Source organism: Otolemur garnettii, unplaced genomic scaffold (assembly GCF_000181295.1).
Source record: "Otolemur garnettii isolate 467f Iridium unplaced genomic scaffold, OtoGar3 scaffold00049, whole genome shotgun sequence".
NCBI classification, from domain to species: Eukaryota; Metazoa; Chordata; class Mammalia; order Primates; family Galagidae; genus Otolemur; species Otolemur garnettii.
The window spans coordinates 9,841,069-9,868,621 of NW_003852444.1; the positions used below are offsets into that span (position 1 = coordinate 9,841,069).

The 27,553-nt window shown below is 39.6% G+C and overlaps 1 protein-coding gene across 2 annotated transcripts; it reads left to right on the forward strand.

The window, feature by feature from the left end:
• Positions 1-275: 275 nt before the first annotated feature.
• Positions 276-26,629, forward strand: SLC35B4 (solute carrier family 35 member B4). 2 transcript variants are annotated; one of them, XM_023514234.1, is made up of 11 exons: positions 276-462; positions 6,834-6,947; positions 9,832-9,934; positions 11,105-11,154; positions 13,506-13,587; positions 13,806-13,866; positions 15,395-15,504; positions 17,087-17,162; positions 19,790-19,865; positions 20,861-21,108; positions 26,574-26,629. In XM_023514234.1, exons 1-10 carry the CDS (start codon positions 386-388, stop codon positions 21,105-21,107), a joined length of 996 nt encoding a protein of 331 aa, XP_023370002.1. In that variant the 5' UTR covers positions 276-385; the 3' UTR covers position 21,108; positions 26,574-26,629. The 2 variants fall into 2 exon arrangements, with proteins under 2 accessions (XP_023370002.1, XP_003791656.1); XM_003791608.3 differs by lacking the exon at positions 26,574-26,629 and having other exon boundaries at positions 20,861-21,336.
• Positions 26,630-27,553: the final 924 nt, after the last annotated feature.

A 27,553-nucleotide genomic window follows, 5' to 3' on the forward strand; every position in this document is an offset into this window, starting at 1 on the left:
CTTCGCTTCCCAGCAATCCCAGCGGCCGCTGATCACGCGAGGCATGCCGGGCACTTGGCCTCTGTAGCGGAGCCGCCTGGCAGAGGCGAGTGCGTCACCGCGTGGCGTAGAGGCGCGCGGCATCTTGGGACATGTAGTCTAGCTGGGACTCGGACGCCCCCTCGGATGAATGGGGCCAGGGCTGGCTGCGAACTACAGCTCCTTAGCCGGCAGCGTCTGTGGCGGCCGCTGGGGAAAGGGGGACTGCGGCGGTCCCCCGGGAGAGCGGCGCTCCTGGACGGTGCGATGCTCTGGGTCGCTACCGGGGCAGCTGGCCGGCTTCCTGGGGTAGCGGTATAGGCGGGCGCTTCCTCTGCGCGCTCCTTCCCCTTCCCCTGCTCCAGCCATGCGCCCGGCCTTCGCGGTGGGCCTGGTATTTGCAGGCTGCTGCAGTAACGTGATCTTCCTAGAGCTCCTGGCCCGGTGAGTGACCTGGGCTCCCCGGGCGTCCCGGCACTCCATCCCCTGGGACGCCGCGCCCACCCTCCGTCCCCATCCTCCCGCGTGCGGCGGTCTAGGGCGGGTCGGCCCGAGCCCCCGGTCGGGTCTGGGCAGCCTGGGATCCCTGCTCCGTCACCCTGGGCACTGTCAGTGTGACGTCCGGTCTAACAGTTTCACAGCATCCGGGTGAGAGGGACACTCAGGATGTTGCTGTCATCACCCCTTCTCCACAGTCCGGGAACTGAAGCCTGGAGAGTTTTTCACGTGACCGACCCAAGGTCGGCAGAGAGCTAAGTGAGAATACCAGGGTTTCTCCATCAAACCACTGTCTCTCTTCCCTCCCATCCAACTCCAGCTCTTTTCTTGATCTTGTTAATGGCACATGCTTGATTTGAGCATAGCATTCTGACTTAACAAAGCAGTCTGATTTTGTACATGCTGCAAACAAAGTTTCATTTGAATTCAAGTATCCTGGATAGCATTTGTTATATTGGCCTTAGAGATGATTTAGGGTATTTTGCCCAGACATACATGTCAGTGATGTGGTAGAACAGATTCTTTCTTTTTTTTAAGAGACAGAGTTTCACTTTATTGTCCTCCAACTCCTGAGCTTAGGCGATTCTCCTGCCTCAGCCTCCCACGTAGCTGGGACTACAGGCGCCCGCCACAACTCCCGGCTATTTTTTGTTGCAGTTTGGCCGGGTCTGGGTTTGAACCTGCCACCCTCCGTATATGGGGCTGGCGCCCTACTCACTGAGCCACAGGCACCTCCCCAGATTCTTTCTTATGTAAAAGGTTGGTCCAAGTGACCCAAGAGAGCACTTCCAGTTTTAAGATATGATAGTCTTTAAACTGGGAAGCATGCATTTCCAAGTGTAACTTTTTAATTTGGGAATGGCTGTGACACTTTCCCAAAGGGAAACTAGATTGAGTTTGTGTAAGTGGCTTGCAAATAATATTGAGTAAAAATGTGCAAATTCAGTGGATAGAAGTCATTACAGAAGAGACAACAGGTGAACTGGAAAAGACTAAGGACTAAAAAGTTAAGTGTTGATGAATTTGAGTCTTGACTGTTTCATCCACTGACTGGCCGTGTGGCCTTTTCAAGTCACTTGGCCTGTCCGGGCTTCCTGCTGTAAAATGACACCTATTATGCTTTCTAGCTCCATCTTTTTGAAGCCATGCATTACAGATTGAGTATCCCCTATCCAAAATGCTTGGAACCAGAAATGTTTCAGAGTTTGGCTTTTTTAAGATTCTGGAGTATTCGCATATGCATAATGAGATATTTGGAGATGAAATCCAAGTCTAAACACAGAATTCATTTATGTTTTATATACATTTTGTATATAAAGTAACAAAAGTAACTTATACAATATTTTTAATAATTAATGAAACAAAGTTTATGTACATTGTACCATTAGAAAGCAAAGGTGTGGAATTTTCCACTTGTGGCATCATGTTGGTGCTCAAAAAGTTTTGGGTTTGGGAGCATTTTGGATTTTGGATTTGGATTTTTGGATTAGGAATGCTCCACCTGTATCTCCATTGACTATCTGAACAATCCTATGCATGAGATAGCTCAGGAGTTATAATCACTGTTTTGATGAAAATGAAACAGATCCAAAGGAGTTAGTGGCACTACTTGTAAGTGACAGAGCTAGAAATGGGATCCAAAATGTCTAACCTCCTAGTCGAATGCTTTTTTTTCAACCTCCCCCTTAGTTTTGAACTTGAGCACCCCAAAGATTTTGGTCATGTGGTGCCAACTAGAAGTGTATTTTATTTGATGCCATTGATTTGATACCCCTGGTGTGTGGCCTTTTCTGAAGCAACTGGTTTACCTTAAGGTAAATTTTGCATTGGGTTAACTTTTGCTATTACAGAGCTTGAAAGTTTGTTATGCAGAGAGTGTTGATAAAGAGCTGTTATTTGTCTTGGGAGTAAGAGATGAAAATGAAAAATAAAAATTGTATCCAGTTGTAAATCTGATACACTTCAAAGTAAGGCCAGTTTAGAAATTGATTTAAAAATATAAAAAAGTGATACCATGTAAGCCCTGGAAATGAAGGTCAGAGAATAAAAGTATAATATTTGTGTTAAATATACCATTAAAAGAAATCTTGCCTCAGGCTGTATGACTTCAGAATATGCAAACAACTGGAGCCTCTCTTTACTAGTTTGTAAGCCCTTGACTAAAGTATCTCATCTCCCTCATCTATTTCATCTATAAAAGGGGATGATGCTTCTCCCAGCCTGCCAGTGTTTTGAAGGGTTAAATAAGATGGGTCTATAAAGCCTAAAACATATTCCTGTGGGCTTTGTTTTCTAACAACTTGGTTTCAGTACCGATATGCCTTATGAGATGTTCCTGAAAAGTTGTAGATAAATCTAACTTTACAAAATGATATTGTACAGTTTAGGCGCATCTATTAAGAATTCTTTGAATAATTTCTGAATAAACCATCACTCTTTATTTATCTTTTCCTGTAAATCCGAATACTTGCAGAAAACAATGGATTTTTATAAAGTGACAAGCAGGTACATTCATTAATAAAACCAATGGCACACAAGACTGAACAGCAGCCTTTTCCTAATTTGCTTAGGCAAGTCATGACTTCTTATCTTACAGATCAATAAAGTAAGAGCTGGTTGGACCAGATGGTCTTTAAGGTTCTTTCTAGATACGGCCTTGGAATTTGTGACTTTATCTTGAGACATCAGCGTAGAAAGCTCATAAATTTTTATAGGACGGGAAATGTGCTTTTTATATGACTTTCTAGGATCATTATGTGCCCTAATAAGTAGCAAATAGAACACTGAATATGAATGCCAAAGTGACTTGAAGGCAGAAGAGAACATTCTTAACCATTTTCCCCAAATTGGAAAACAAATTTAGGTTTTCTTTCTGATTGTTATACCTATAATTGGAACCAATAATAAAATATAAAGCGCAATGCAGTGAACAGTGCGGATAGGCAGTAATGAACGAGTGCCCTGATCCCTCTCATTAGGGAGCTTACATTCTACTTCTGAAACAGGATATACACATCAGCTAACTCACTAGGCAAATACCGAATGTCTTACATCAGAGCAGCACATTGAAACATCTTCTTTTTCACTAAGTGCCTGATCTTGAATTAAATAAGGAAGTTTCCTAAGTTCAGCAAAAGAAATGCAAAAGGTATAAACTGTCTGCTCAGTTCTGTCCCTTCAAAATTGCATTTTTAAAAATAAAACTTTGAATTCTTGCCAAAGAGAATTCAAAGTAAGAGAGGCTGCAGTTAGCAATTATAATTTCTAAGGAATAAAGTTCAAGAAGAAACATTAAAGGATCTAAGTTTTTACTCTAAAGTATTAAAATCAGTTATCCAAGTTAAAATAAATAATTCCATTGGTAGCTCTACAGCAATGTGTTCTTAAAAAGCTTTACAAGCTTTTTTTTAATTACATGAGTACATTAGTTAGATTTTAAAATTCTATGAAAATAGAAACAAAAAGTAGAATTGTCCGGGGACTAAGAGAAAGGAGAAATGGGGAGTGAGTCATAATGTGAGGTGTCTTTTGTAAGTGTGCTAAAATTAGACAGTGGTGATGATTATAGAACTAAAAACTCACAAACCCACTTAATTGCACTAATAATAAGGGTGTCTGCAAACACCACTTATTTGCTGTTTGACTCCAGGAGACTTACTTAACTTGGTGCCACATGACCCTTGGTGGCTTTAGCAATGAAATGAGCATGATATAATAATATCCACCTCCATAAAATAAAGTCGAAAAATATTGCAATGCATTTTTTTAATCCTATGGAAAATATACATATAAAGTGAATTTTTTGAAATAAATTCTTTTTATCGTTTGTACAAATCTTAATATTCTGGGTCCTATTTGCTTAAAATGAAGCATCCTCACATCCATTCACTGACTTGAGTGGAGGTCTGATCCTGCTGCAGAAGTGGGGACGCCGATGAATGTGACCTGGTCCATCCTCCAGCCATCCCACTCTGGTGCTGGGGTTTTAAACTGTCTCCTTCTTCAAGTTTGCTCATCGTATTGCCATTTTTCTTGAGGGCAGGTATCAACTCTCATTCATGTTGAGAGTTATCTTAAAGCTGCCACCTAACTTTACCCTTAATCAGTTCTTGATAATTATTCTTTAATTGGCCTATGCTTTTAGTAAAGAGAAATAGAAGGGAAAACAAAGAAACTTTTGAACTCTTCTGGGTGAAATCTTGTATTATACCCAAAGTTAAATCTGGGCACTTCGTGTGTATTTTCTCACAGAGTTCTTTCTACAACAATAAAATAACATTTTCATTTGATAGATGAGAAAAATTGGCCAATATGGTCTTTAAAGGAGTGACTATACTTAAAGATCTTTAAATATATAAGATTCTAAACACTGGTCATCATGGTTTTGTTTTCCTTTTTCACTCTGTCTGTGACAGACACTGTGTTAAGGGTGAGTAGGTGCTAATACTGTCCACATTTTAAGGCCAAGAAAACCAGACTTAGATAATTTGATTACCTGCCACTGTCTCAGGGTAAGAGATAGAGCTGGATCTCTCAGTCAGTGTGTACTTTTAACTGTGATTGGAGCACAGTGGTGGTTCTCAACCTCGTGTCAGTATGTGAGGATTACTTGTACACCTTACACACACATGCACACTCTGGCCCTTTCCCCAGACCTAGACTGGTGGTTCTCAACTCTGGCTGCATCTTAGAGTCAAGAGGTAAGCTTGATAAAATGTAGATTCCACGTCCCTACCCCAAACTGATCAAGTCACAGGTGGGACAGTGAGCCTCTTCCCCTATATGGGTTTTTAAAAGGGGGCCTGACCGGAGTTGCAAAGCACTGTCCCAATGACCATCTAGAGTTAAAAATTTCCTTCTCCTGTTGCTCATATTTAGGCTGATGGTTTTAATTAGCTCCTTGAATAAGGTAAATGTCTTATATGATTATTTATGGATTCCTGAAATATTTAGCCTTGTCCCTTGAACATAAGAAGTGCTAAAAGAGAAACTGTTGAACTGAACATAAAGCAATAGTTTTCAAGAAAACCGTCATAGCCAGCAGAGCTTGAAGGGTAGCAGCAGTTCTGCTTCAGTTAGTAAGCCTCGCTGTGTACAAGAATGGCAGGTGCCCGGGGATGCCTATTTTTATGCCTAGGTATATTTAAGATTTTATATCTTTGCATTACTGTTTAATATTCATACTACTACTAGAGAATGAAGTTGTTTTTGAAAAATATCACTATATTAATGTGTAATAACAAAGCAGTCTGTATATTCACTAGCTTCAGTTAAATGCCTTTGGTCAAGATGAAAATCTATTCCAAACAGAAAGCAAAATATACTTTTAAAAAACGAAACTCTAGACTATGACGGCCGGTGAATATCAGTTGCATATGAAATCTGGAAGCTTCAGGGGGACAAGGAAGACTGGCCACTTTGTTCTTCTTTCCATAATTGACTGAAGAAAACTGTAATTATTTTAAGGCATTTCACAGAATGCCTCGAGGGATGTCAGAAGGAATTTTTCTGCTTTATAACCTTGTTCCTTCCTAACAGTCGCCATGCAAGAATCCTGAGCCATTGTATCACTGAGAGGCTGGATGCCACAGACACTTTTTGAGTACCGAGTATATTCAAAACAACGTCTTAAGAGCTGTGCAAAAGAGTCGTCCACAGCAATGTTTCTTAGTCTTTTCTTCATTGTTGTCCTCACACTACTCCCCACGCTGGGTGCTTTTTGGATCTTTTCTTCTTAATCCCCCTCCATAGGTATGCTCTCCACTGGCTTAGGTACTGTGTGCATATCTGTGCTTTATGCTTATTAAAAAAGTAAATCCCCACCCACCTCAAGAACCAAATCTGCGGGTTGTCTAAAGTACATTTCTTCATTTAAAGCAGTCTCGGCGACTCTTGGTCAGGAGGGATAGATACTCCAGAAGACCTGAGCATTTATCTGTCCCAGCTTTGCTACCTAGGCTGACTGACTAGGGTCGTTACTAGAGAATGGCCTTTTGGTGAAGGGAAGATCCCAACCAGGACATATGACCAGTTTCCTGCAGTTTACTAGGAAAGCTGTATCATAGTTCTAGGAATAAGTATGTCAGAGTAATTCTTCCTCATGGCCTGCTACACCTAGGGAAGAGAGAAATAAGGAAGCTGACATCTTTCCCTGTGAGGTAAACGTAAATGTGTGTGATCCATGGGGTATGAAAACCAACATGAAGGACAGTGGGTAGTAGAAATCTATCCTCCCTGTTGTTCTGAAGAATGCATTTTAGTGCCCTTCAGCTCAGTTTTTATGCCTTTCCGCCCCCTTTTTGTTATTCACTATACAGGAAGCACCCAGGATGTGGGAACATCGTGACATTCGCACAGTTTTTATTTATTGCTGTGGAAGGCTTCCTCTTTGAAGCTGATTTAGGAAGGAAGCCACCAGCTATCCCCATAAGGTATGGCACACCGGAGTCTTTTACCTTTTTTTTTTTTTAGTTCAGAGGTAATGCCTGTATAAAAGGAGTATGATACATTCTATTATAAGATTTATATCAAAGATATCAGTAAAATAATTCATTTTCTGAAGTTAATATGTTGCAAAACTGCAGAGAACCTATTTTTAGAATAAAATTCCTGCCACAAGATTTAAAATAACTTTGATGGACACGATAGAGAGAGAGTATATAGAATAAGGTAAGTCAGAAGGCCTAGTGTGACTCCAAATTTTTCGTAATTGTGTTGCTGTCCTCTGTGTTGGTAAAGTTATCAAACATGCTAAGAATGGTATCACTGTTCCTTTTTAAAAGTAAACCTCTTTGGCACATAATTAGAGGTGGAAGTTATACAATATTTTGAATATACCAAATGCCACTGAATTATTCCACTTGGAAATGGTTAATTGGTTGTTATGTAAATTTCATATTAATTAAAAAAAAAAACAGGAGTGGCAAGCTGGGTCAAAATTGTTGATGGCAGATCTCTGTCCATTATTCCGAATTTGCATAACTGTACTCCTGAGGCCAAATGGAAAACAGGGCAGTTCTTATAATAAACAATACATTGAAAACTCAGCATTCCTGCTGTGAGAGTCTTGAGATAAAAGTATAATCCAGGCCATCATAATCAGAGCACTCTGAAGGAGGATCACCTAAGCTCAGGAGTTCCAGCCTGAGCAATAGCAAGACCACATCTCTATTAAAAATGGAAAAATTAGCCAGGTAGAATGGTAAGGGGTCTGTAGTCCCAGCTACTCAGGTGGCTGAGGCAGGAGGATGGCCTGAACCTGAGTTCTTTAAAGCCTCTTTGATGATGCCACTGCACTGCAGCCCAGTGAAGACTCAGTCTCAAAAAAAAGAAAAAGTGCAATTCATCCATTTGTGAGTTTTAGTAGGGTAGTGTCTCTTACTTCCTTTGAGAGAGCCATTTGGATGTGAATGTATCCAAGTACTAAAGTTAAGGCTCATCCTTGTTGGTGTTGGTGTTCCTGAACAGGCTGCTATAGAAAACGTGGCTGGATTTTCCACGTTTTAAGTTTCCTAATGCAATGGTAAATATCCTGATTTTTTTTTTCTCTGTCATTGGCTTTAGTATCTGCATAAAATTTTCTGCTGCTAAAGACCAGCATTTATATCACCACAGGAGACCCCAGCAATTTTTGACTCCCACCTCCTCTCACCTTCTTTCCCCATTCCCTCTTTTCCCTGTCACCCTATCTAGCTCGCTGGCCCCTCTGCCTCCTACCTCTTCATCCTTCCATTTCCTCTTCTCCCATTTTATCACGTCACCCTCCCCCCTTCTCAGTGGTGACCACGATGTTCAGGATAAAGTCCAAACTCCCCAGCATGTGCTTCACGGCTCCCCGTAGCAGCATCCTCCCATGTGTGTCCTGTGTGTGATGACTGTTTTATTTTCTGTATTTTCTGTATGTTCCATAATCAGAATCTTATTCATGTCATTCATCCCCGTAGACAGTTTCTAGGCAGTGCTATGTAGGCAGCAACACAGAATAACTGAATCAGTTATCCTGAAAGACTTTGACACTAACTCACTTTATCTTCAAATGGCACCTCTTCAAGACAGGACAGAAAATTTGGCAAGAAACTTTGTGAAGTCACCAATAGTATGTTACTTAGAAGTGAAGAAGCTGTTGCAAGTAATTTTTCATGTATGACATATTGAGTTCTGCATTCATTGTCAGGCTTCTCAAACTTTCTAGACTATGTTAATGTAGACTTGGATTGGCTCCTTTTGGTGTGTAGCGTGAAATCTAACCAGCAGCGCAGATTGGGTCTTTAGGGATGATAACTTGGGCCTCAGCACTGTCATATTCCTCAGATGTGCAGAGGTGGAAGATGGTTGGGAATCTGCTCAAAGATCAGCATTTCCTGAAGCATGTGGGACCACCTACTTGCCTTTGAGCTATATTCATTAGCCATTTATTTTAAATATTTTTTCTCTTATTGAATATAGTAAGTTGAATCATATAAAATTGCTGATACTTAACATTTTTTGACCTATTAAAAAATGGCAGTTTTATATGGTTTAACCTAATATGTAAAAAAGTATCTTACATATTTTCTATATCACAATAGGGATATATAACTGTAAAATTATTTGTTTAATTCATTTATCTGTTCATAAGTATTCATTTGTATTTATCCCTTTATCTTTCTAAATTATTAGTGTTACTGGATTTTTTTTTTTAGTTTTTGTTCTTATTTTGAGAGCTATAAATTCTCAGAAAATAAGAACCATGGTTTTGCATAACATATACAAGTTGAATCATGTCCTCATTAATTCAGAGGCCACTGATTCAGAATATGGGATAATTTTAACAGTTGCTAGGCTGAAAGTAACCTTTGACTTAGCAAATCTTTTCTTTAGAAATAGTGAAAAGCAATAGTATAGTATTGCTATACTATTATAGTATAACACGTTTATACAAGAAATATTTGAGATAATTAACCCATTTCACGTCCTTCAAAGGTATATGAAAATTATATGCAAAAAACTGATACAATAATGAAAAACCATCCACTCAAAAAAACTACTGATGACTATTAGGTAACATTCTTAAAGCTTAGTTTTAAGTTGCTGTGTATACTTGAAAAATATTAAAAGTATTTTTTAAACATTCTATAATTCAAACCTTTTCCACGTTAGGCTTTGTGAAGCGTTTTTATGTGTACTTAGTATTTGATTTCATAAGAGTGATGCAATCTTTTAATGCAAAGAAAGCAAGAAAAATGCTTTTTTAAGCAGAAATACATATTTCTTTCTATATTTTATTTTCTCAAAATAGTAGATTCTGTGTGATGTGCTGTTTCCTCTGCCTTTCAGGTACTATGCTACAATGGTAGCCATGTTCTTCACCGTCAGCGTGGTGAACAACTATGCCCTGAATCTCAACATCGCCATGCCTCTGCATATGATATTTAGATCTGTAAGTGCTGCCAGCTCACATGCGTTATGTTCCTCTGAACAATAATACTTAAGTAGGTAAATTGAATACATGGCAAAAGGAGAAAGGTCTTGTAATAAATGAAGTCTAGGGTGTATAAATAGTTTTGTGAATGAGTAAGCAAGATCAGCTTTCATCTGAGAGGTAAGACAAAAAGAGAAAAATCTGAAAGTGGATGGCTTACTTTTATTTATCTGATGCCTAATGGGTAATTAAGAATAAGAAAATCAAAATGTCCATGGGAACATTGGACGGAAATGTCCATTTCCTTCATCTGGTTCATTTTATGTTCAAATTTGCTATTAATGTTATTTAACTTCTTACCACTTCTTTCTTCCATAAAATTACATTTACTTCTAGTACATGAAATAGATACTTCTCTTTTCTGATTTTTTTTAAGCAGAAACTTGAGGTAATGAAGGGAAATTCTTTACGAAGGTAGGCTCTCTCCCAAAGCAGTACAGGTTTTCTTCTCTGCCTAATGTATGATGAGAGGTCTGTGTGTATGTAAATAAGAATAGGGTGCTCCCTGAAGAGGAGGGAGGACTTCCAGGAGAATGTAGTTAAGATTGCAGAAGAATGAAAATGGGTGATAACTGAAATGATAACATTCCGAGTGGTCGGAGATATTTGTGAGATTGACTGTGCTATTCCTGAAGGGCTTTCCAGTGCTAATTATAATTATTAAGATGACATTCAAAGCATTGAACACGTAGTAGACTTTGATAAACACTTGTTGATTGGGTGACACCTTTCCAGAGAAGAGAAATATTCTTGCATGGCTTCCTAGATTAAAACTGGGGTGGGGAAAAGCTTATTAAAAGCTCTTATAAATTAGATAGATGGAAAATTTGCCAAAAGTCAGTCTATGATGTCATTTATTTCTGCTAACCCTACCTTCCACTATGACCAGTTACTGGGAATTAGTCATTTTATTGTCATTATCATCTTTAAAAGCTTTTGTTATTTGCATGATATATTTTTATGACCTATACTTTTTGCCATGATGAGGACAACTGCACCTCATTAATTATTCATCCTAGCCTCCTTCATTCCACGTGTTTTACCTTTGTCTGTGTTCATATTCATCTTGGATCGTGTTACTGTCCTCCCCTAGTACACTGAAACTGTTACTGTTGTTATCTTTTACAGGGTTCTCTAATTGCTAACATGATTCTCGGAATTATCATTTTGAAGAAAAGGTAAATGATATACTTTTATATTTTAGGTATAGAAGGATGGCCTGAGCCGCCTTCCATAAGCTAGTGTCTGGATTCTTTTTCCCAGAATGCTGATAAGTTAGTTCTTGGTCATCTGCCTCTTTTCCCAGTTCTTCCTGTGACAGTGGTGCACAATGAAGCAATTTCCTGAGGCTGTTTGACCAGGAAAAAGGCCCTGCCTGGGGCTTTGGAGAAGGCTTTTCTCTGTGTAGAACTGATTAGCTCCATCATCATTGAATGTCATCATCCTAACCTGTGAACTTCACTGTGCAGTATGGGTGCCACTGGCCACATGTTCCATTTACATTTACATTTACAATGAAATTATTAAAAATAGTAGTCTTGAATATTTAATTTCTCAATCTCAGTCCCATTTCAAATGCTCAGCAGCCAGCTCAGGCTACTGGTACCATGTTGGAGAGTCCAGATAAGGAACATTTCCAGGATCCCAGACTCTGTGGGGTGGTGCTGTCCTAGAGGGTGCTTATCAGTACAGTGTAGTGACCCATTTGTATTCAAAAGAAAATTCCTAACAAGGGTTTAAATAGCCAAGAAGATGGGATGAAAGATTCAGAACTGTTCTTTGTGACTGTCACCAAAGGCTGTCTCTGGGGCAGGGGTGGGAAATACCAGGAGTACCTAGAATGCTTTCTCAAAAGTATTTTTTTTTCCCACCTTCATTTTGAGCCTTACCCCTTCTGAGAAGGAAGGACACTGGGGAGAGACAGCATACATAGTCTAGAAAATGTCTCAGGGCAAGTTCACTGTCACCGTTAAGACCAAGATTATACAAGTTGATGGCAACTTTTCAAGGTATTCAGTATCCAACCCCAGTATTAGAACTCTGTCTGCTAGCCTGGAAAGTGGCTGTCAATTCAGAACGTATGAACCTAGAGATTTTAAGTAATAAGGGCTGTGTCATAAAAAGCCAATTGTCCTGTCTTACTGATAAATACCATTGTGGCTGTTCCTTCTTCAGTTCTCTGCATTTAATGTACATGTACAGTGGTCAGCTGTACCACATTTGGAGCAAACATTGTACCTCTTGGTAGTGTAGACTTCCCCTTGGGACAGACCTGTGGTCCTTCCCACAGACCCATAACAGAGATACAAAAGAACATATTAGAAAAGAAATTCTCAAACACCTCTTTCCCTTAAGAACTTGTTTTGAGTCTGTCATCTTGAATCTATCTATCTAGGCCTTATGAATCCTTTTTTTTTCCTGTGTGTACCACCCACAGAGCAGGCAGGCGTTTTCATAAGTTAACTATTCAATAGAGTGCATGGGTAATTTAGTATTTTCTTTTATTTATCTTGGGTAGAAGGCCCTCAAGTTCATAGTGTGCTCCTTTTTCCAAGATGTGAGGACCAAATTTATATTCACCCTAACCAGGCCTTTCAGTCTTTGGGGGCCTGAGTTGTAAGCCTCTGCATCTTGACTTTCCAGAGTTTCATTATTTTTTATATCTACCTCCAGTAGTGCCTCCTTCCTCCACCACTCCTCTCCTCTAGCATGAGCCTCTTGGTCCTTTTCATCCTTTTCTCTACTTCTTACCCAGTTCTACTGGCCTTTTATTAGGTACTATAACCAGAATAAAACTATGTATTTGAGTAAAGTATTTCAGCTCTTCACCTTCTAAGCTGAATTTCTTTTAATTCAGAAAGGTCTTTCCTCAGACCTTCTTCTTTGAAGAATTTGAGAGGAATATTAATGATGCTATTTAAGTTAATGTGAAATGCCACTGTTATCACTGCCCATGGTTCAATGAATTGAATATGCTTCCCTTTATCCAGTTATGTCAACATTTAAAAACAACATTAAGTCTTTCAGAGATTTTTTTTTTTTTAATACCCTGCTCAGAGGATGGATGATTTGGATTTTTTCTGAATGTGGAATCCTGCTATTTGTACTTGATAGTCCATTTTTCTTCTTGAACGTGCATATCTTATGACTGATAAGAGCCCCCTAAAGACAGGAAGAGCAACAGATCCCAGTTAAGTGTAGGTCAGACTTTCATGTGGCCTCTGGAGAGCAGGTTGGAGCATCATCTGGTCTGTATCTGTTTCTGTTTTTGTTTTCCAATGAAATAATCTGTTGGTCAACAAACTATTGGAAACATTATTTTAAACAACACCAAGGACAAGTGCTGTTTAGAAACCAGCCGTTAGTTATCCTGATTCCTCCGTGTATATACTTACCTGGACTCTGCTGGAAAGTGAGCCTCTCAGTCATATGTTAGTGATCTGTACTTCCATGCACCATCTGGCTGTAATTATCACTTGGAAATTCATATCTGTGCTTTCCTAAAGTGTTTTTGTTCTTATTTTTGCAGATACAGTATATTCAAATACACCTCCATTGCCCTGGTGTCTGTGGGGATATTTATTTGCACTTTCATGTCAGCAAAACAGGTGGTAAGAATCAGCTCACAAATCATTTATATTCACTACTTGCCTTTGGGGCTCAGTTATCAGGCACTTATTAATAATAGAACAAATTCAAATCCTTTTGTAATATAAGGATTCTGAAAGCAAAGAGTGGAGGGAAATGGGTAACATAAATATTTCCCTTGTATCTCGGCACCTTGCCTGTGGTCTGGTCTCTGTACCTAGTTTATTTTCTTATTTCCTAGACTTCCCAGTCCAGCTTGAGTGAGAATGATGGATTCCAGGCATTTGCGTGGTGGTTACTAGGCAAGTACAGTAATTATAATAAAGCTAATTGCCTTTGCAGTTGTGTTTGTGGAGTTTTCTCCTAAGAGACATGTTTCTTGGCAAGAAGCTTTGGCTAAACAAATTATACCATAGAAGAGCGAGGTACCTGGCTGAGATCATATATCATCGAACCTTAGTGCTCAAGAAATGAAAAAAAAGAATATCCGTGTCCACGGCAGTGTGCTCTGCAACATGGTTCCATGTTTTTCTTGGTAGCCACAGAAAAGTACATGTCCACTTTCCCATCACAGCCTTTGAGAGCAGTGCTTGGGGTGTCGCCATCGCTTCACAGTCTGTCTGCTGAGTTGAAGCTCCTGCAGAAGAGAGGCACGTTAGAGCAATTGACCCTTTACATTTCCAAGGGACTCATTTGTAAATCTTAGATTTATTTTCTTCCATATGGCAGTGTTCCCACACCTGACTGATCATCAGAACCTTCTGGGGAACTTTTTAAAATACAAATACCTCTTTGTGGAATTCATTAGGCAACTCCCACAGAGCTTTGTTCTCCTATTTTTTCACATAGAGGAGAAGCTCTTTTCAGGTGCTTTTGGTGGTAACGATAACAGATTGAGACTGACCAAGTGGAAGAGAAACAGCAATGTGTTTTCCTTGCTTCTTACTTTTGAAACTTTATCCCTTTAGGTTGTTACTGTTAGCATAGAAAGATCATTATGAGCTATTAGAAAAATACCTTACCCAATGAGAAAAATTTGCAAAGGATATGGACATACAATTCACAGGGAAAATTAATGTCCAATAAGTTTATATTCAGCCTCACTAGTCTAGTAATCAAAGAAATACAGGTTGAAACCAAAATGCACTGCCTTTTTATTTTTGGCTTATCATATTGGCAAAATGACAAATGGCTACTCTTATTGCCTTTGACGGTGAGTAAGACAAGTATTTTTATATAAACTCTTTGGGGTATAATTTGACACAGCATTCCTGGAAAAATAATGTGTATTGAATTTTTTAAATTGCCACAGCCTTTGACTCAGTAATTCCACTTATGAGCCTTTATTCTAAGGAAATAATCAACATTTGTTTAAAGATTTATATATAAGGATATACATTGATTTTGATGGTGAGATAATTGGAACTAACCTAACCGTTCTTTTATTAGAAGACATTTAGGTATGCGGCATACTCATGATAGAGTAATATACAGTCATTATAGCAAACCTATGAAAAAATTAATGAATGATTTTAAGGCAAAAATCCATGAAAAAAGATCATGAAAAAAGCAAGGTATATAATTGTATGTATAATCTGATCTTGTCTTAGTATAAAAAAATATTTTACATAAATAAATCTAGACAGATGTAGAAAACTGTAAAGGATTGGATAGTAATGCTGTAGTTGATTTTTATTTCTTTAATAATTTTGTATACTACATTAAGTTTGTAGTATTTATAGAACTTAAAGCAATAAATAAATGTTCTTTAAGAAAACATCTGGAAATTAACCAATGTAGGCATCTTATAACCTGATGTTTGTTTTTTAGGTATTGGGGCACTGACTTTTGCCCTTCTGATGTCAGCAAGGATGGGCATATTCCAAGAGACTCTATACAAACAATTTGGGAAACATTCCAAGGAGGCTTTGTTTTATAATGTAAGCAACTTCTTAAACCTGGGGAAGATGAAAATTCCTGAGTTATAGTATGTTATTTCAAGTGAAATATGCCATCCTTCTGATGCCGTTGAAGGATCAGTGTATTATCAGTAAAGGACTTTGAGGCCGGTAGACTGAAGTACTGTTGGTAGGGTGATAATGTGCTTTCTGAGCTACGGTCCTCTCTACACAAGATGATCATGATCAATCAAAATGAATAAATGTATCAGTTAACTGGGGAAAACCTCAAGGGACTAGAAACCTTTACCTGCAATGTTCTTACAATGAAGTCAGGTCAAAAGCAACTTGGAAACCTGGAAAAGGAAACTAAGCTCTAAAAGCAGCATCCCAAGGGGAATGTGTGTAGCCAGGCATCCTGTGGGATAGTCTGCGGAGAATGGGGTGAGAGAAGTAAGTCCCCCCGATGGGCTTTATTCGTTTGATAGAGCTTTAAACTGCTTTAAACTGCTGATCTAGTGCCACCTCCTCTAGCTTCCCTCTCTCTCCCCTGTCCCATTGAGATGTACCAGAGCATTGCCCCTCAAAGTTAGGGAGAGGTAGTTGCCTCCATGTTCAGTCACCCTAGGGGTGACTTTGCTGCCAGCTTTTAGCACTGAAGTTGCAAATAAGCAATTTGAAATATTTAATTGGAGCTACAGTATGTGGCTGGGAATTTTAAAATTAAACATTGTATTTGATTCACAGTTTTGTTTATATAAAGCCTGGCACATGTTAATTGGTCAGTAGATGTCAGCCGTGACTCATTATCACTGTTGGGGAGGTGGCAGTGGTGTTGGGTTGTTGTCGTCAAGCCCCTTAATCTTTGTTTGTTTCCTCCTCTTTAACCTGTTTTTATTTATGTCTTCATTTCTTTTTTTTTTTTTTTTTTTTGAGACAGAGCCTCAAGCTGTCCCCCTAGGTAGAGTGCTGTGGCTTCACAGCTCATAGCAACCTCCAACTCCTGGGCTCAAGCGAGTCTCCTGCCCCAGCCTCCCAAGTAGCTGGGACCACAGGTGCCCGCCACAACGCCCAGCTATTTTTTGGTTGCAGCTGTCATTGTTGTTTGGTGGGCACCAGCTGGATTCAAACCTGTCTCCTTAGGTGTATGTGGCTGGCGCCTTAGCCACTTGAGCCACAGGCACCGAGCCTATGTCTTCATTTCTTTTTCTTTAACTTCAGATTATCCTCTAATGTCTTTTCCCACTAGTGTCCTAAATCCCCTGAATGCTGCTTTTGCATTCTCTATAGTTTTAAATCTAATATGTTTACCTAACCTTTCTCAAAAATAGTATTATAAAATGTCACAAATCCATTTGGGCTGAATGATTATGTGTTTAAATTTCTCCATTCCCTTTTGTCAAAGAAAGGAGGCTGGCTCCATTTTTTTGCTTATCTGTGATGGGTTTGATATATCATGTAATGTCCAGTGGCCAGAAGCACTGTGTACATTTAATTTAAGTCTAATTGCTTTCCTTGATATTTCTTGTCAAACAACTTGTACAACTTTTGCTCATTGTAAAGCTATTCTAATTATTAAATATGTTTTTGCGCTTAAATTTATGTGACCTATTTCTTCCCATAGCACGCCCTTCCGCTTCCTGGCTTCATCTTCTTGGCTTCTGATATTTATGACCATGCAGTTCTATTCAATAAGTCTGGTGAGTTTGTGGTTATGTGGCAGGATTACCTGACAGTGTCTGCAGCGAAGTCTCAGTTTCACTCTTGACTTGATCACAGCAATTTTCATGATCTTACCCAAATCGTCTTTCCCTCTTGTAACTGTCTGCACTCCGGCACAGGAATACAGTGCCATTAATCAGCAGGTGCAGCAGGAAAAGCTTTTGTAGGTGCTTCTCACAGTTATTTGCAAGTGAAGTAAGAGAATATCTTCAAATTTTCTATTTTGCTTTGGAATTTATATTTGCATTTGAGTGTGGAATATTTGATATTTTGCAAATGCAAACAAATAGTAATGGCACGCTGCTGAGATGAGTTCTGTGAAGGTGGGCAGCCTTCCAGCTCTCTCTGCTGCTGTTCAGCCTTTTCTGCCATGAAAGATAGAGCTGCTTGTAGATCCGGCCTGAGCAGGCTTGAAGCAGAGCAAGAGGGGAGCTATAGAATATAATAAATGATGGCAGGGCTTTTCTCTTAGTGCAGATTAGGTAGACAGCAGGAATAAGCAAAATTAGTTTCAAGGGTCTAGAGTAAATTAGCTATTACTCTTTTAAGTGGCCATTTAATAAATTAGCTATAGGTTGTCAGTTAATGTGAATAAAATCATTTGTATAATCTGATTCTCTAATAGATATAGAGTGTTATACAGACAAATGAACACACAAGGAGCAGATAATCACTTTTAAGGTCAAGGCTTTATGTGGCACACTCCTTGAATGGTAAGCACGTTTGGTAGAATGACAGGAGGTGCTCCACAAACATTAATTTGCTGTCTGAGAGTGAACTGTAAAGTTACACGTGCTCTTGGCGTTTGTAATGTTACCTTTCCCATTTGTCCAAGAAAAAACAATGTGAAGCAGGTAGTGCGGATGGAAGTTTGTAAGGCTCTGAATTACTCAGAGAATCATTTCTGATTCTTAACACAGCCATTTTTTAAGATCTCTGAGAATCCCTGCCTAGAAAAAGTCTATTAAAATAAAAATATTATCAAATTCCACTGGATAGATTTACAGTAAGAAAATCTGGTAAAGAATGCATCTTCTAAAGGTCACAGGGCTAGGTATTTATAGATAAAACATTTTCTCAGAATCTGCCTTCATCTTCTTCAGAATCATCCCCAAATTAAATATACATTTTCCTTCTCTGGATTTTCTTGAGGTTAAATATCTGAGACCCTTGTATTTTCCAAGAGAGTTAAAATCCATGTGAGTATTTTTTATGTCATGCTGATTGTGTTTTTCTCAATAAATTGATAACTGTGGGTCCCTGAAGTTATTTAAGAGTAATCACACTTAACTTCCTTTTCCTGTCAATACTTGCTAAGTATATCAAAGACAGTGAAATACAAGATTATAGGCATTACCCACTGGTCAAGAACACAGTTACAAGATTTAGTTTTTATGTATATATGTATATATATGTGTGTGTGTGACATTTTTGGCAAAAGAAAATTAACGTTTATTTCCTTGACAGATCTCAGCATCACTTTATCAGAATTGCTTAAATTATGCTAATAATTCAAACACTAAATTTAGCAAAATAAAAAAAAAATTGACCCCTTGAGGATTACTATGTCCTTATTCTCTTTGATCTTAGATATTTTATTTCCTCCCAAATATTTAGTGTACCACTCTCATTATATAAAACTAACATAAGAATATCTTTAGAGGAAAGAGTTATTCACGGTTCTATTGGCCTACACGTCTGCTAATTTCATTTCACTGGTTTTCTTCCAAGGCTGTAATTCTTACTTAGCTGTCATCCTTGTGTAGATATAATTTTATATTTGTTTTTCACTTCTACTCTGAGTTTTTTCATGTGACTATACGATCTCTATGATTTTGTTTGTATAGAATATATAATGCCTCATCTAATTATAATACCTTTGCTGACATAGCCATTGCCCTATTTTCTGACATCTATTGATTATGAGTCATAGTTTTTCCTTTTGTGACCAGTACTGCAATGAATGCAGACCTTTTTTTTACTCTTTTGAATTATCTAGGATTAATTACTAAGGATGGTTATGAATATTTTTATGGTCCCTCAAGAAGGATTATGAAACTTATTTTTAAAAGAATAATTCCAATTCATACCGTTACCAAAGGAATGGCTGCCAGTTCTACGACCACGTGCCAGTTAGAATATTTTTGTAGATTTTGAATTGCTAATTTAGTAGATATAAAACAGTATAATCTAATTTAATTTGTAATTCTTTGGTTACTAAGAAGAGTGAACATATTTCCGAGTGATGTTGAGGTCCTGTCTGTCTGCCTCATCTTGTGTGGATTTCCAGTTAAGCCGATACTTTTCTGAACTTCTCTGTGCTTCAGTCTTTTTTTATTTAGTGAGACCTGATTCAGGTGAATGCTGAAGAGTTTATTTAAAAATTTGAACAAGTTATCTTTTCTTTTAAGAAATCAATTTAATGACTCTTATGGCTGATACAGGCTGGAATCAAGGCAAGTATGGTGGTTTGTGGCTCAAATCTCTCTGCAGGGGAGATAACATTTGCTGCCCATATTAGGTGCAGTCTGGGTAACCTTGTTCAAAAGATGAAAACTTTTGCTGTCCAAAATGATTTGTCCATATCCTGTCTTAATCGTTGCAGAGTTGTATCAAGTTCCGGTGCTCGGGATGACGATGCCCATCATGTGGTTCTACCTTCTCATGAACGTCATCACTCAGTATCCTTTGGGTTCCTCTGCCAGGTGTGTGTCTTCTCCAGGTTAATTTGGCACAGGGTTATTTTTTTCTTTTGGAGAACAGTGACACGATTTTGGTTTTCTTTTTTTTTTTTTGCAGTTTTTGTCCAGGGCCGGGTTTGAACCCACCACCTCTGTATATGGAGCTGGCGCCCTACTCCTTTGAGCCACAGGTGCTGCCCTGATTTTGGTTTTTGCCTGGATTTTTCCTGCAGTAAGCAGAGACAAAGAGACCCATTCAGGGAGCTCGTTTGTAGAGAGCAAAGGACAGAGTAGTAGGGCAATTGGTCAGAAGCCCCAGGGCAGCAGAATGAAATGCTCTGGGTGGAAGTACAGGAGTCCTTGGGTTGACTAAAAACTAGTATACAATGTGAATGATCTGTGACTTCAATTTGGGGTGTTTTGGTATCCTAGTATATTTCCAATTTTCACATGGTTCTGAAAGAATTTCAAATTAATCAAGACTTAGTTTTTTTAAATGGTTATTTTGAATGATATTTAATTGATTATGAAAATCATTATGTCTTTGAAATAGTGAAAGAGATTGAGATTGGCCTTATTTCTCTGAAGTCACCTGATCAATTTGCATACAGAGTTCCTTTTAGGGGGAGGAGCAGAGGGCAGAGACCAAGGTAAAATAAATGTGGATAGTATCACCCTTCCCAAGAGTGTCACCCTCTGTCATTACCTCAGAGGTGACCTCCCTTGGAAACTGTGGGAAGAATCTAGAATAAGCCTAATAGGAGGTTTTTAGCAGTTCTCAGGATCCCAAATGGAATCGCAGGACAGGAACTCGGCAGGGGGAAGCGGGGGTTATCCACTGAGGAGCACAGCCCCCGAGAAGCCACGGCAGACCCTCGTGGCCCTTATGTTTTCTTAGAAAATGGAAATTTAAGCTGACAGCCATGCCAGACTCAGCGTCCCCACGGATTCCCCAAGCACACGGTACCGAAACCGCCTTAACCCCTCCCCTCCAGGTACGTGTGCATCCGAGGCGTGTTCATCCTCACCACCGAGTGCGCCTCACTCACTGTCACGCTCGTCATGACCCTGCGCAAGTTCGTCAGCCTCATCTTCTCCATCTTGTACTTCCAGAACCCTTTCACTCTGTGGCACTGGCTGGGCACCCTGTTTGTCTTCATCGGGACCTTAATGTACACAGAGGTGTGGAACAACCTAGGGACCACAAAACGACAGCCTCAGAAGGATGTCAAGCAGAACTGAGGTCTGCCTGGAGGAGAGAGCGGTGCTGCGGGGAGGGAAGGGTCTGGCCAGGGTCTAGCCACCATGTCATTGTGTTAATGCTGAATTTCCCTTGGCGTTGAATCAAACATGCACCAGAGAATCTCAGGAGGAGGCAGCTTCTCGACTTTCTCATGGCTGTGCAGACCAACATTTGTAGACTCTGAGTAGAAATCCCTCAACCCTAACACAGAGAGAAGAGATCTGTACTACTGAACAGCTTTTTCACTTGTTATTTCTCTTTGTTTACCATAATATTCAGTACTATTTTATTGAATTCTGAGTCCCCAGGACGGTAGTCTGTGGGACAAGATTATCCCTTTTGTTGCTATTCTGACGTTTCTCTGCCATAGCTGTCATTGTCATCCCGTGGTCTCACCTGTTTTCCTCCTGTCCCCTCTACACTCTCCAGCAGCAGGCTTTAGTCAGTCAGACAGCCTGGGTGCCATCATTACCAGGAAGACACAAGTGGCCAAATAGACGGAGACGCCAGTAACATCAGGGCCAGACTTCCTCCTGCCTGCTGGGAGGAAGCAGCTGGCCCTGGGAACCGAGCGCCAGAGATGCTGGTGGGACGACTCACTTCCGCAGTTTGCTTTTTTTTTCTTGTCCCTATGCAAAAGTCAGATGCTTTCCCATCTGTTGCTTTTTGTACTTAGAACAGTCCTGCAGCATGTCTCATTTTGGGCACAGGATTAAAAAGAAAGAAAGGTCCTTTACGGACCAGGAGAAGGGAGGCTTTTGCCCAGGAAGCCCATTAGCCTAGGCCCAGATGGTGACAGCAGGAGGACCCTGCCGCAGCTGACCCTGCTCCCCCAGAGGCCCAGCCAGGCATTCACAGGCTGAGTGGGTGGGTCCCAAGTAGGAGGGGAGTCTTTGAAAGGCTTTGCAATCAGGAGATTCAGCTTTGCCTGATGACCCTGATAGAGTGACCAGTCAGGTGAATGAACAGACTAAAGTATGTAGTGGGTGTGACGTTTAAATCAGATCATATCACAACTACAATTGAAAGCGATTCTTTTATTTCCTATAAGGTATCTTAATGTTCTAGATGTGCACTGGGGGGAAGGGTGGTGTGTGCTTATTATATGTAGAAACATGCCTCTCTCTTGCTAATCATTTCAAAGGTCTGGTTTTCCTCATACGTACAGGATAATCCGGAGAAAGAGGACTGCTGTCACTGTGGTTGTGTGGCATTTTTGCTCTCGTGTTGGCTCTCGGCAATCAAAGAGCATAGAAGTCAGTGTGCTTTGATTTCCCCTTGCTTCACTTAGGTGGGACCTTGGTTAACCTCACACCAGTGGATGCTCTTCAGTGAGCAGCTGAACTTCTGGCCACTTTCTTTTTGCCTAGACACAAAGGCTTCCCCATTTTTTTCTGGGTGTAAATTGTGTTCTTAAATTGAGATGGAGTTCCCCAGGTTTCCTGGGCTCATTATTCCACTGTCTGGAGCTATTCTTTGGTAGGTTCGAGCAGCAGCAGTGAAGATAAATATCTTAGAACCACCCGGTTGCATGGAGAAGGCATTGAAACTGCCTCAGATTTTTGTTACTTAAAATATGGGTACTATTTCTTCACCCACAGTCACTGATTTTGCCAAGTGAATTGTTGTTTTGGACATTGACAACTTCCAAGTGCCAGTAATGGTCTTTTCTAAACAATGCTGAATTAGATGTGAACCCATTCATAGAATCAAAGCCACTAACTTTGAAATATGTGGAGTTCCTTAGAATCGATGGTGCTGTACATGTCCAAGTGTTAAATAACCTCTTGAAAATGAAAACAACCAAAGTTACTTTTATTGCTTAGTAGAAGAACCTGTCCCTAGGGGCTATCTGACTGCTACATATCTGGAGTCTAAGTAACTCTTACAAGGTACAGCTTCACATAACATAATGTCACCCTTTTTCTGTTGATGGGAACACATTACAACTTGCAGCTATTTGAGCCATGTTGATGCACACAGACAGCACTGGGGCCCATTAGGTTTTAGACTCTGGCTTTAGAGCGTGTTTATAATCCTCTCAGCATGAATACCGGCTGCTCTGTTTAATAGGAGGATGCATATGGACAGATCTTAGATTAGAGCTCGCAGACAGCACAGCAAACGCGTGGAGGAACAGAATGCCCGAAATGCCCTGTCAGCTGGTTTTACCCTCCAGTATTAGACATAAGGAAGTATGTCTAAAGGATAGTAGTTAATACTTTACTCTTTACAAAAAAAACACAACTCATTCCCCTCCGTTAACTGATTTATCAAAAGAGCAAGTAAACCGTCTTGTAGCAGAGCCTACTCATCTAACTGGAGGAGAAATGTTTGTTAAATGCTTTTCCTCTTTATTGGGGTCAAAACTGTTTAATTTTGTGCTTCAGAGATAGAGGATAGAGTTTGTTTACAAAAGAGTTTGATGTTTAAAACATCTAAAACTCTATGCTGGAGCAAAAAGCAAATAGCAAAGGACACAGCCAGAAAATGTGGAGTGTGTGTGCGTGTGTGTGCATGTGTGTGCGTGTGTGTGTGTGGTGCGCACACCTCTGTGCCCACTGAACAACTTGGGTGTAATAAATAAAGGAACAGGAGAAAACGGATATTTAAACTATATTAGTTCCATGCCTACATGTCCTTTGCCAAAATTCTGTTGTCATGTGTTATCTTTTTCATGTTTATCAGTAATTTATTTTTGATTTGTTGTTTTCTTTTTCATCCAACTAAAACAATTATTAATGTACTTGATAGAAACCTGAAGTATTCTAAAGCATTTAGACACAGTCCAAATAGTTGGCTTTGTTTTCTTTTGTTTCCTTCTTTTTTTCCAGTTAACCAAAATGAAATGCTGCAGGATTTTAATGTGGTCAGTGCTACAGAAGAAAAACCACAAAAGCTGAGTTGACCTTTACCATCCAGAGCTAATCTCTTCTATTCTTCTGCAAAGAAGACATATTTTTAGAGGATTCCAATAGATATTTTGTGGTCCTCTCGTGGGCACCTTTCCTCTGTTCTTTTTCACTTCCTACCCCTACCTCCAGTGTCTTCACTGAAACCTCCATTTACTTGCAGTGTTTTCTACTGAGGAAAACCTATAATTGCATATCTGTTTATGCCTCTATTCTTTGGGGCCTCCGAATGTTTTTTGTGGATTTTTACAGGGTATTTATATCTGCACAGCATGTATTTTGTTACGCATTCTTATAAACATTGATATTAGGAGTGTGCATTTCTAAGGATGAGAATATCTGGCGTGGTATGTGGATACTATGTGTGTGGATGAGTATGAACATTAAGGGTTTATGTGGAAATGGTTTTTGTCTCCTGTTACTGTTCAGAGAGAGGGCTGAGAATCTTCATCATCATTTTCTTTTATATTTGGAAAATTGATCATTTTCTCATTTTGCTCTTTTTACCCTGTCGTTGGCTCACTTCACTCCACAATGCCAGATGCCTATGGAGAGGGAATTAGAAAGCATGAGGTTGGGAAGATTTCTAAACCAATGAACCAGCTCTGGGCTGTAGACATGCTGATTTCTGGTACAGCTGGCATTGACCTAAGCAGATACACAAATACACATGGAGAAGAACCAGGGTATAGAAATCTGAAATCAAGATTCTACATTTAATGTCTTTTGTTTCTCTTTGGCTTACAGTAAACAGACTTATGAGTAATTCCGCCCTTATCATGTAACTAAAGCATTTTGGTCTCAATAGCTTTCTCCTGAAAAAATGTGGCTGAATCTTATCTGTGGCAGTTCATTCTTATATCAAAAGAACTGTCAATTTAGGTGAAATCCATTCGTTATTATTACCGACTAGTACTCCATTTAAAAATGAGTAAAAACAATGTTTATAAGTCATGAACTTATAAACTAGTCATAAGCTTTGAATTATGTTCACCGTGTACCAGGCCGGGCGAGAGACCGGCCCCTCGTGGCTTTATGATATGTTCTCTCTTTTCTTCAACAACAGATATTCCAGGGACAAAAGGAGCCAAGGATCATGTTTTATTTAGTTCCATATCACCAGCCCTGGTGTAGCATGTCTGATTTTTTTTGCATGAATAAATGAATTCTTGCCAGCATCTCTTCTCTGAAGTTTCTGGAAACTTCATCGTTCCTGATACCTTGCTCCCATTCTTCATCAGCTGGTTGACAAGAAAGTGAATGAAGGGAAACATTCCTAAGATTTGAAGCAAGAGAAGGAAAAGAGGAATACTGGGGGGAGAGACGCCAGGAAATGCTGTCAGGATGCAGCCTACTTCCTAGCTTTTCACTGTCTTGATTGCCCGGTGGTAGGAGGGAAGAGCATCTTACATATTTAATGCTCAGGAAGAAAGGGCTTGGAGATACCTATTAGAGCATTAAAGATTCATGAAAGTTTTGGTACTGAGCTCCCTGGAGTGACTAGCCCCACCCCTCCTAGCTGGTACAGTTAGTGTGTGTTGGCTGATGCCTGGAGATCATTGTCTGTCTGTCTATTCTGAGTATCATACGGAGACTTCTCCCTGAGCTTTACCTATTTAAATCACTAACCATCCTATCCAGATTACTTAATTTCAATAAAATGAGGCAAGTTGCAAGGGATCCAGTAATGGGTGAGAAAAGAATCCTTGATCTTTTAGAAGAAATAAGGTCCATACTTTTAAAGAAAAAAATTGTAATAATTCTTTTGACACCCTGAATTATTAGTATCTTTTGAGATGTAAGGTTGCCTATGAACCGGAGAGTAATGGTGATTATTCCCTAGTGCAATAAAAACATCTTTGTGGGCCATGTGATGTGGCTCACACCTGTAATCCAAGCAGGTCTACCATTAGCTACTGTTAGGATCCTGTTCTCTACTAAAAATGAGCAGGGCATTGTGGCAGGTCCTTGTAGTCCGAGCTACTCAGGAGACTGAAGCAAAGAGGATTGTTTGAACCTAGGAGTTTGAGGTTTGCTGTGAGCTAGGCTGATGCCAGGGCAACAGAGTGAGACTGTCTCAAAAAAAAAAAAAAAAAAAGGCTTTATGTGTATGGCTTGCAATTACAAGTCATTTCTGTGCCAGTTGCTTTCAAACCACAGAATAGCCTCATCCTCCAATAAAAGAGGATGATTTTAGAAGTAGGATTTCCTAACCAAGTGGCAGGATTTTATGTATGCCGCCTCTGAGCTCTTCATTCAGTATTACGTTTTGGGGGAGGGAAGGTAGATGGCGGTGGAATGTACAACAGCCAGAAGATATTAGTGAGTATTCAGATTCTGAGCTGGGTAAATATTAAACATCAGCTTCCAGCCTTATGAGTTATTTGAGTAGAAAGTTAAGGTGGAAAAGGAGATTTTTGTGAATAAAATGTTTTGCCAAACTGAATGAGTCTTTGTACCATTATACCTTATAAAACAACTCATCAGGCATCTGGGGTTTATCTTGAATTATACAATCATTGTTTCTTAATAAAAGTGATGAATTTCTTGCAGGTGTTTCCAATCACTGTTACCTTTGAAGTGCTTGTGTGCAATTTCAAAAGCTCTCCAGTTTTTACCCTGCGTAGTGGCGGTGGCACATTTTACTACAAACAGTTGTCGGCAACCTGTCTTCCTAATGCCAGCAGCTGGATCGATAATAAACCACTTCTCAGGCTACAGGTCTGTTTCTGCTTCAGAAGTTTAAAGAGGATCAGCCTACTTTTGGAGGTTTCAGAGGTTCATGGCAGTAAGTTTCTATAGCAAATCTCTCAAAACCTCTTTGCCTTAATAGAAATACATTGACCTTTATAATGCTGCAATGGCCAGCTCTCTTTCTCTACCATTAATAAGTGTCTTTTAAGTAAACCTCAACATGAAAGCAACTCTCAAAGGAGTTTACTACACTTGGTCTATTTTTAATCATATTATACAGTAGCCCCCAAGTACAGAACATGAAAAGAAAAATGAGAGATTTTTGCACTGAATATAGCATAATTAAAATTCATCTCTCTAAGAAGTGCACCACTTTTATCTGAACAAGGCTGGATATTGTTAAAGAGCCCTGAGCCTGTAATTGGGAGCTGGGATAGTCTTGCTGCTTCTGAAGCTTCTTCACTCTCGAGTCATATAGGCAGAGGGCGTGTTGAACTCTAAAATGTTATGAACCACAAGCCTACAAAAATGTAAAGAAGGCTTTGGGAGACTAAATGATGGTTTAGTTCAACTCTTTAGTAAATTGTATGATCTCTTTAGTGGAGCGGTCTTCATGGCACCCTGCAGTTCTGGTGCCAGCAGCACTATTGCAGGTACCAGCCCGAGATAGCCCTCCTTAATAAGGGCTGCAGGCACCCAGCAGGCGTTGGCCAAGATCTGACCTCTTCGTCCCCTCCTTGCATTCCGTATTCCAGCAGCTGTCAGAGATGAGTACAGATGATGGACTGTGTGTGTGTTCATGTTAAAAATTCTCTTTAAAAGGAAAAAAAGCACATCTG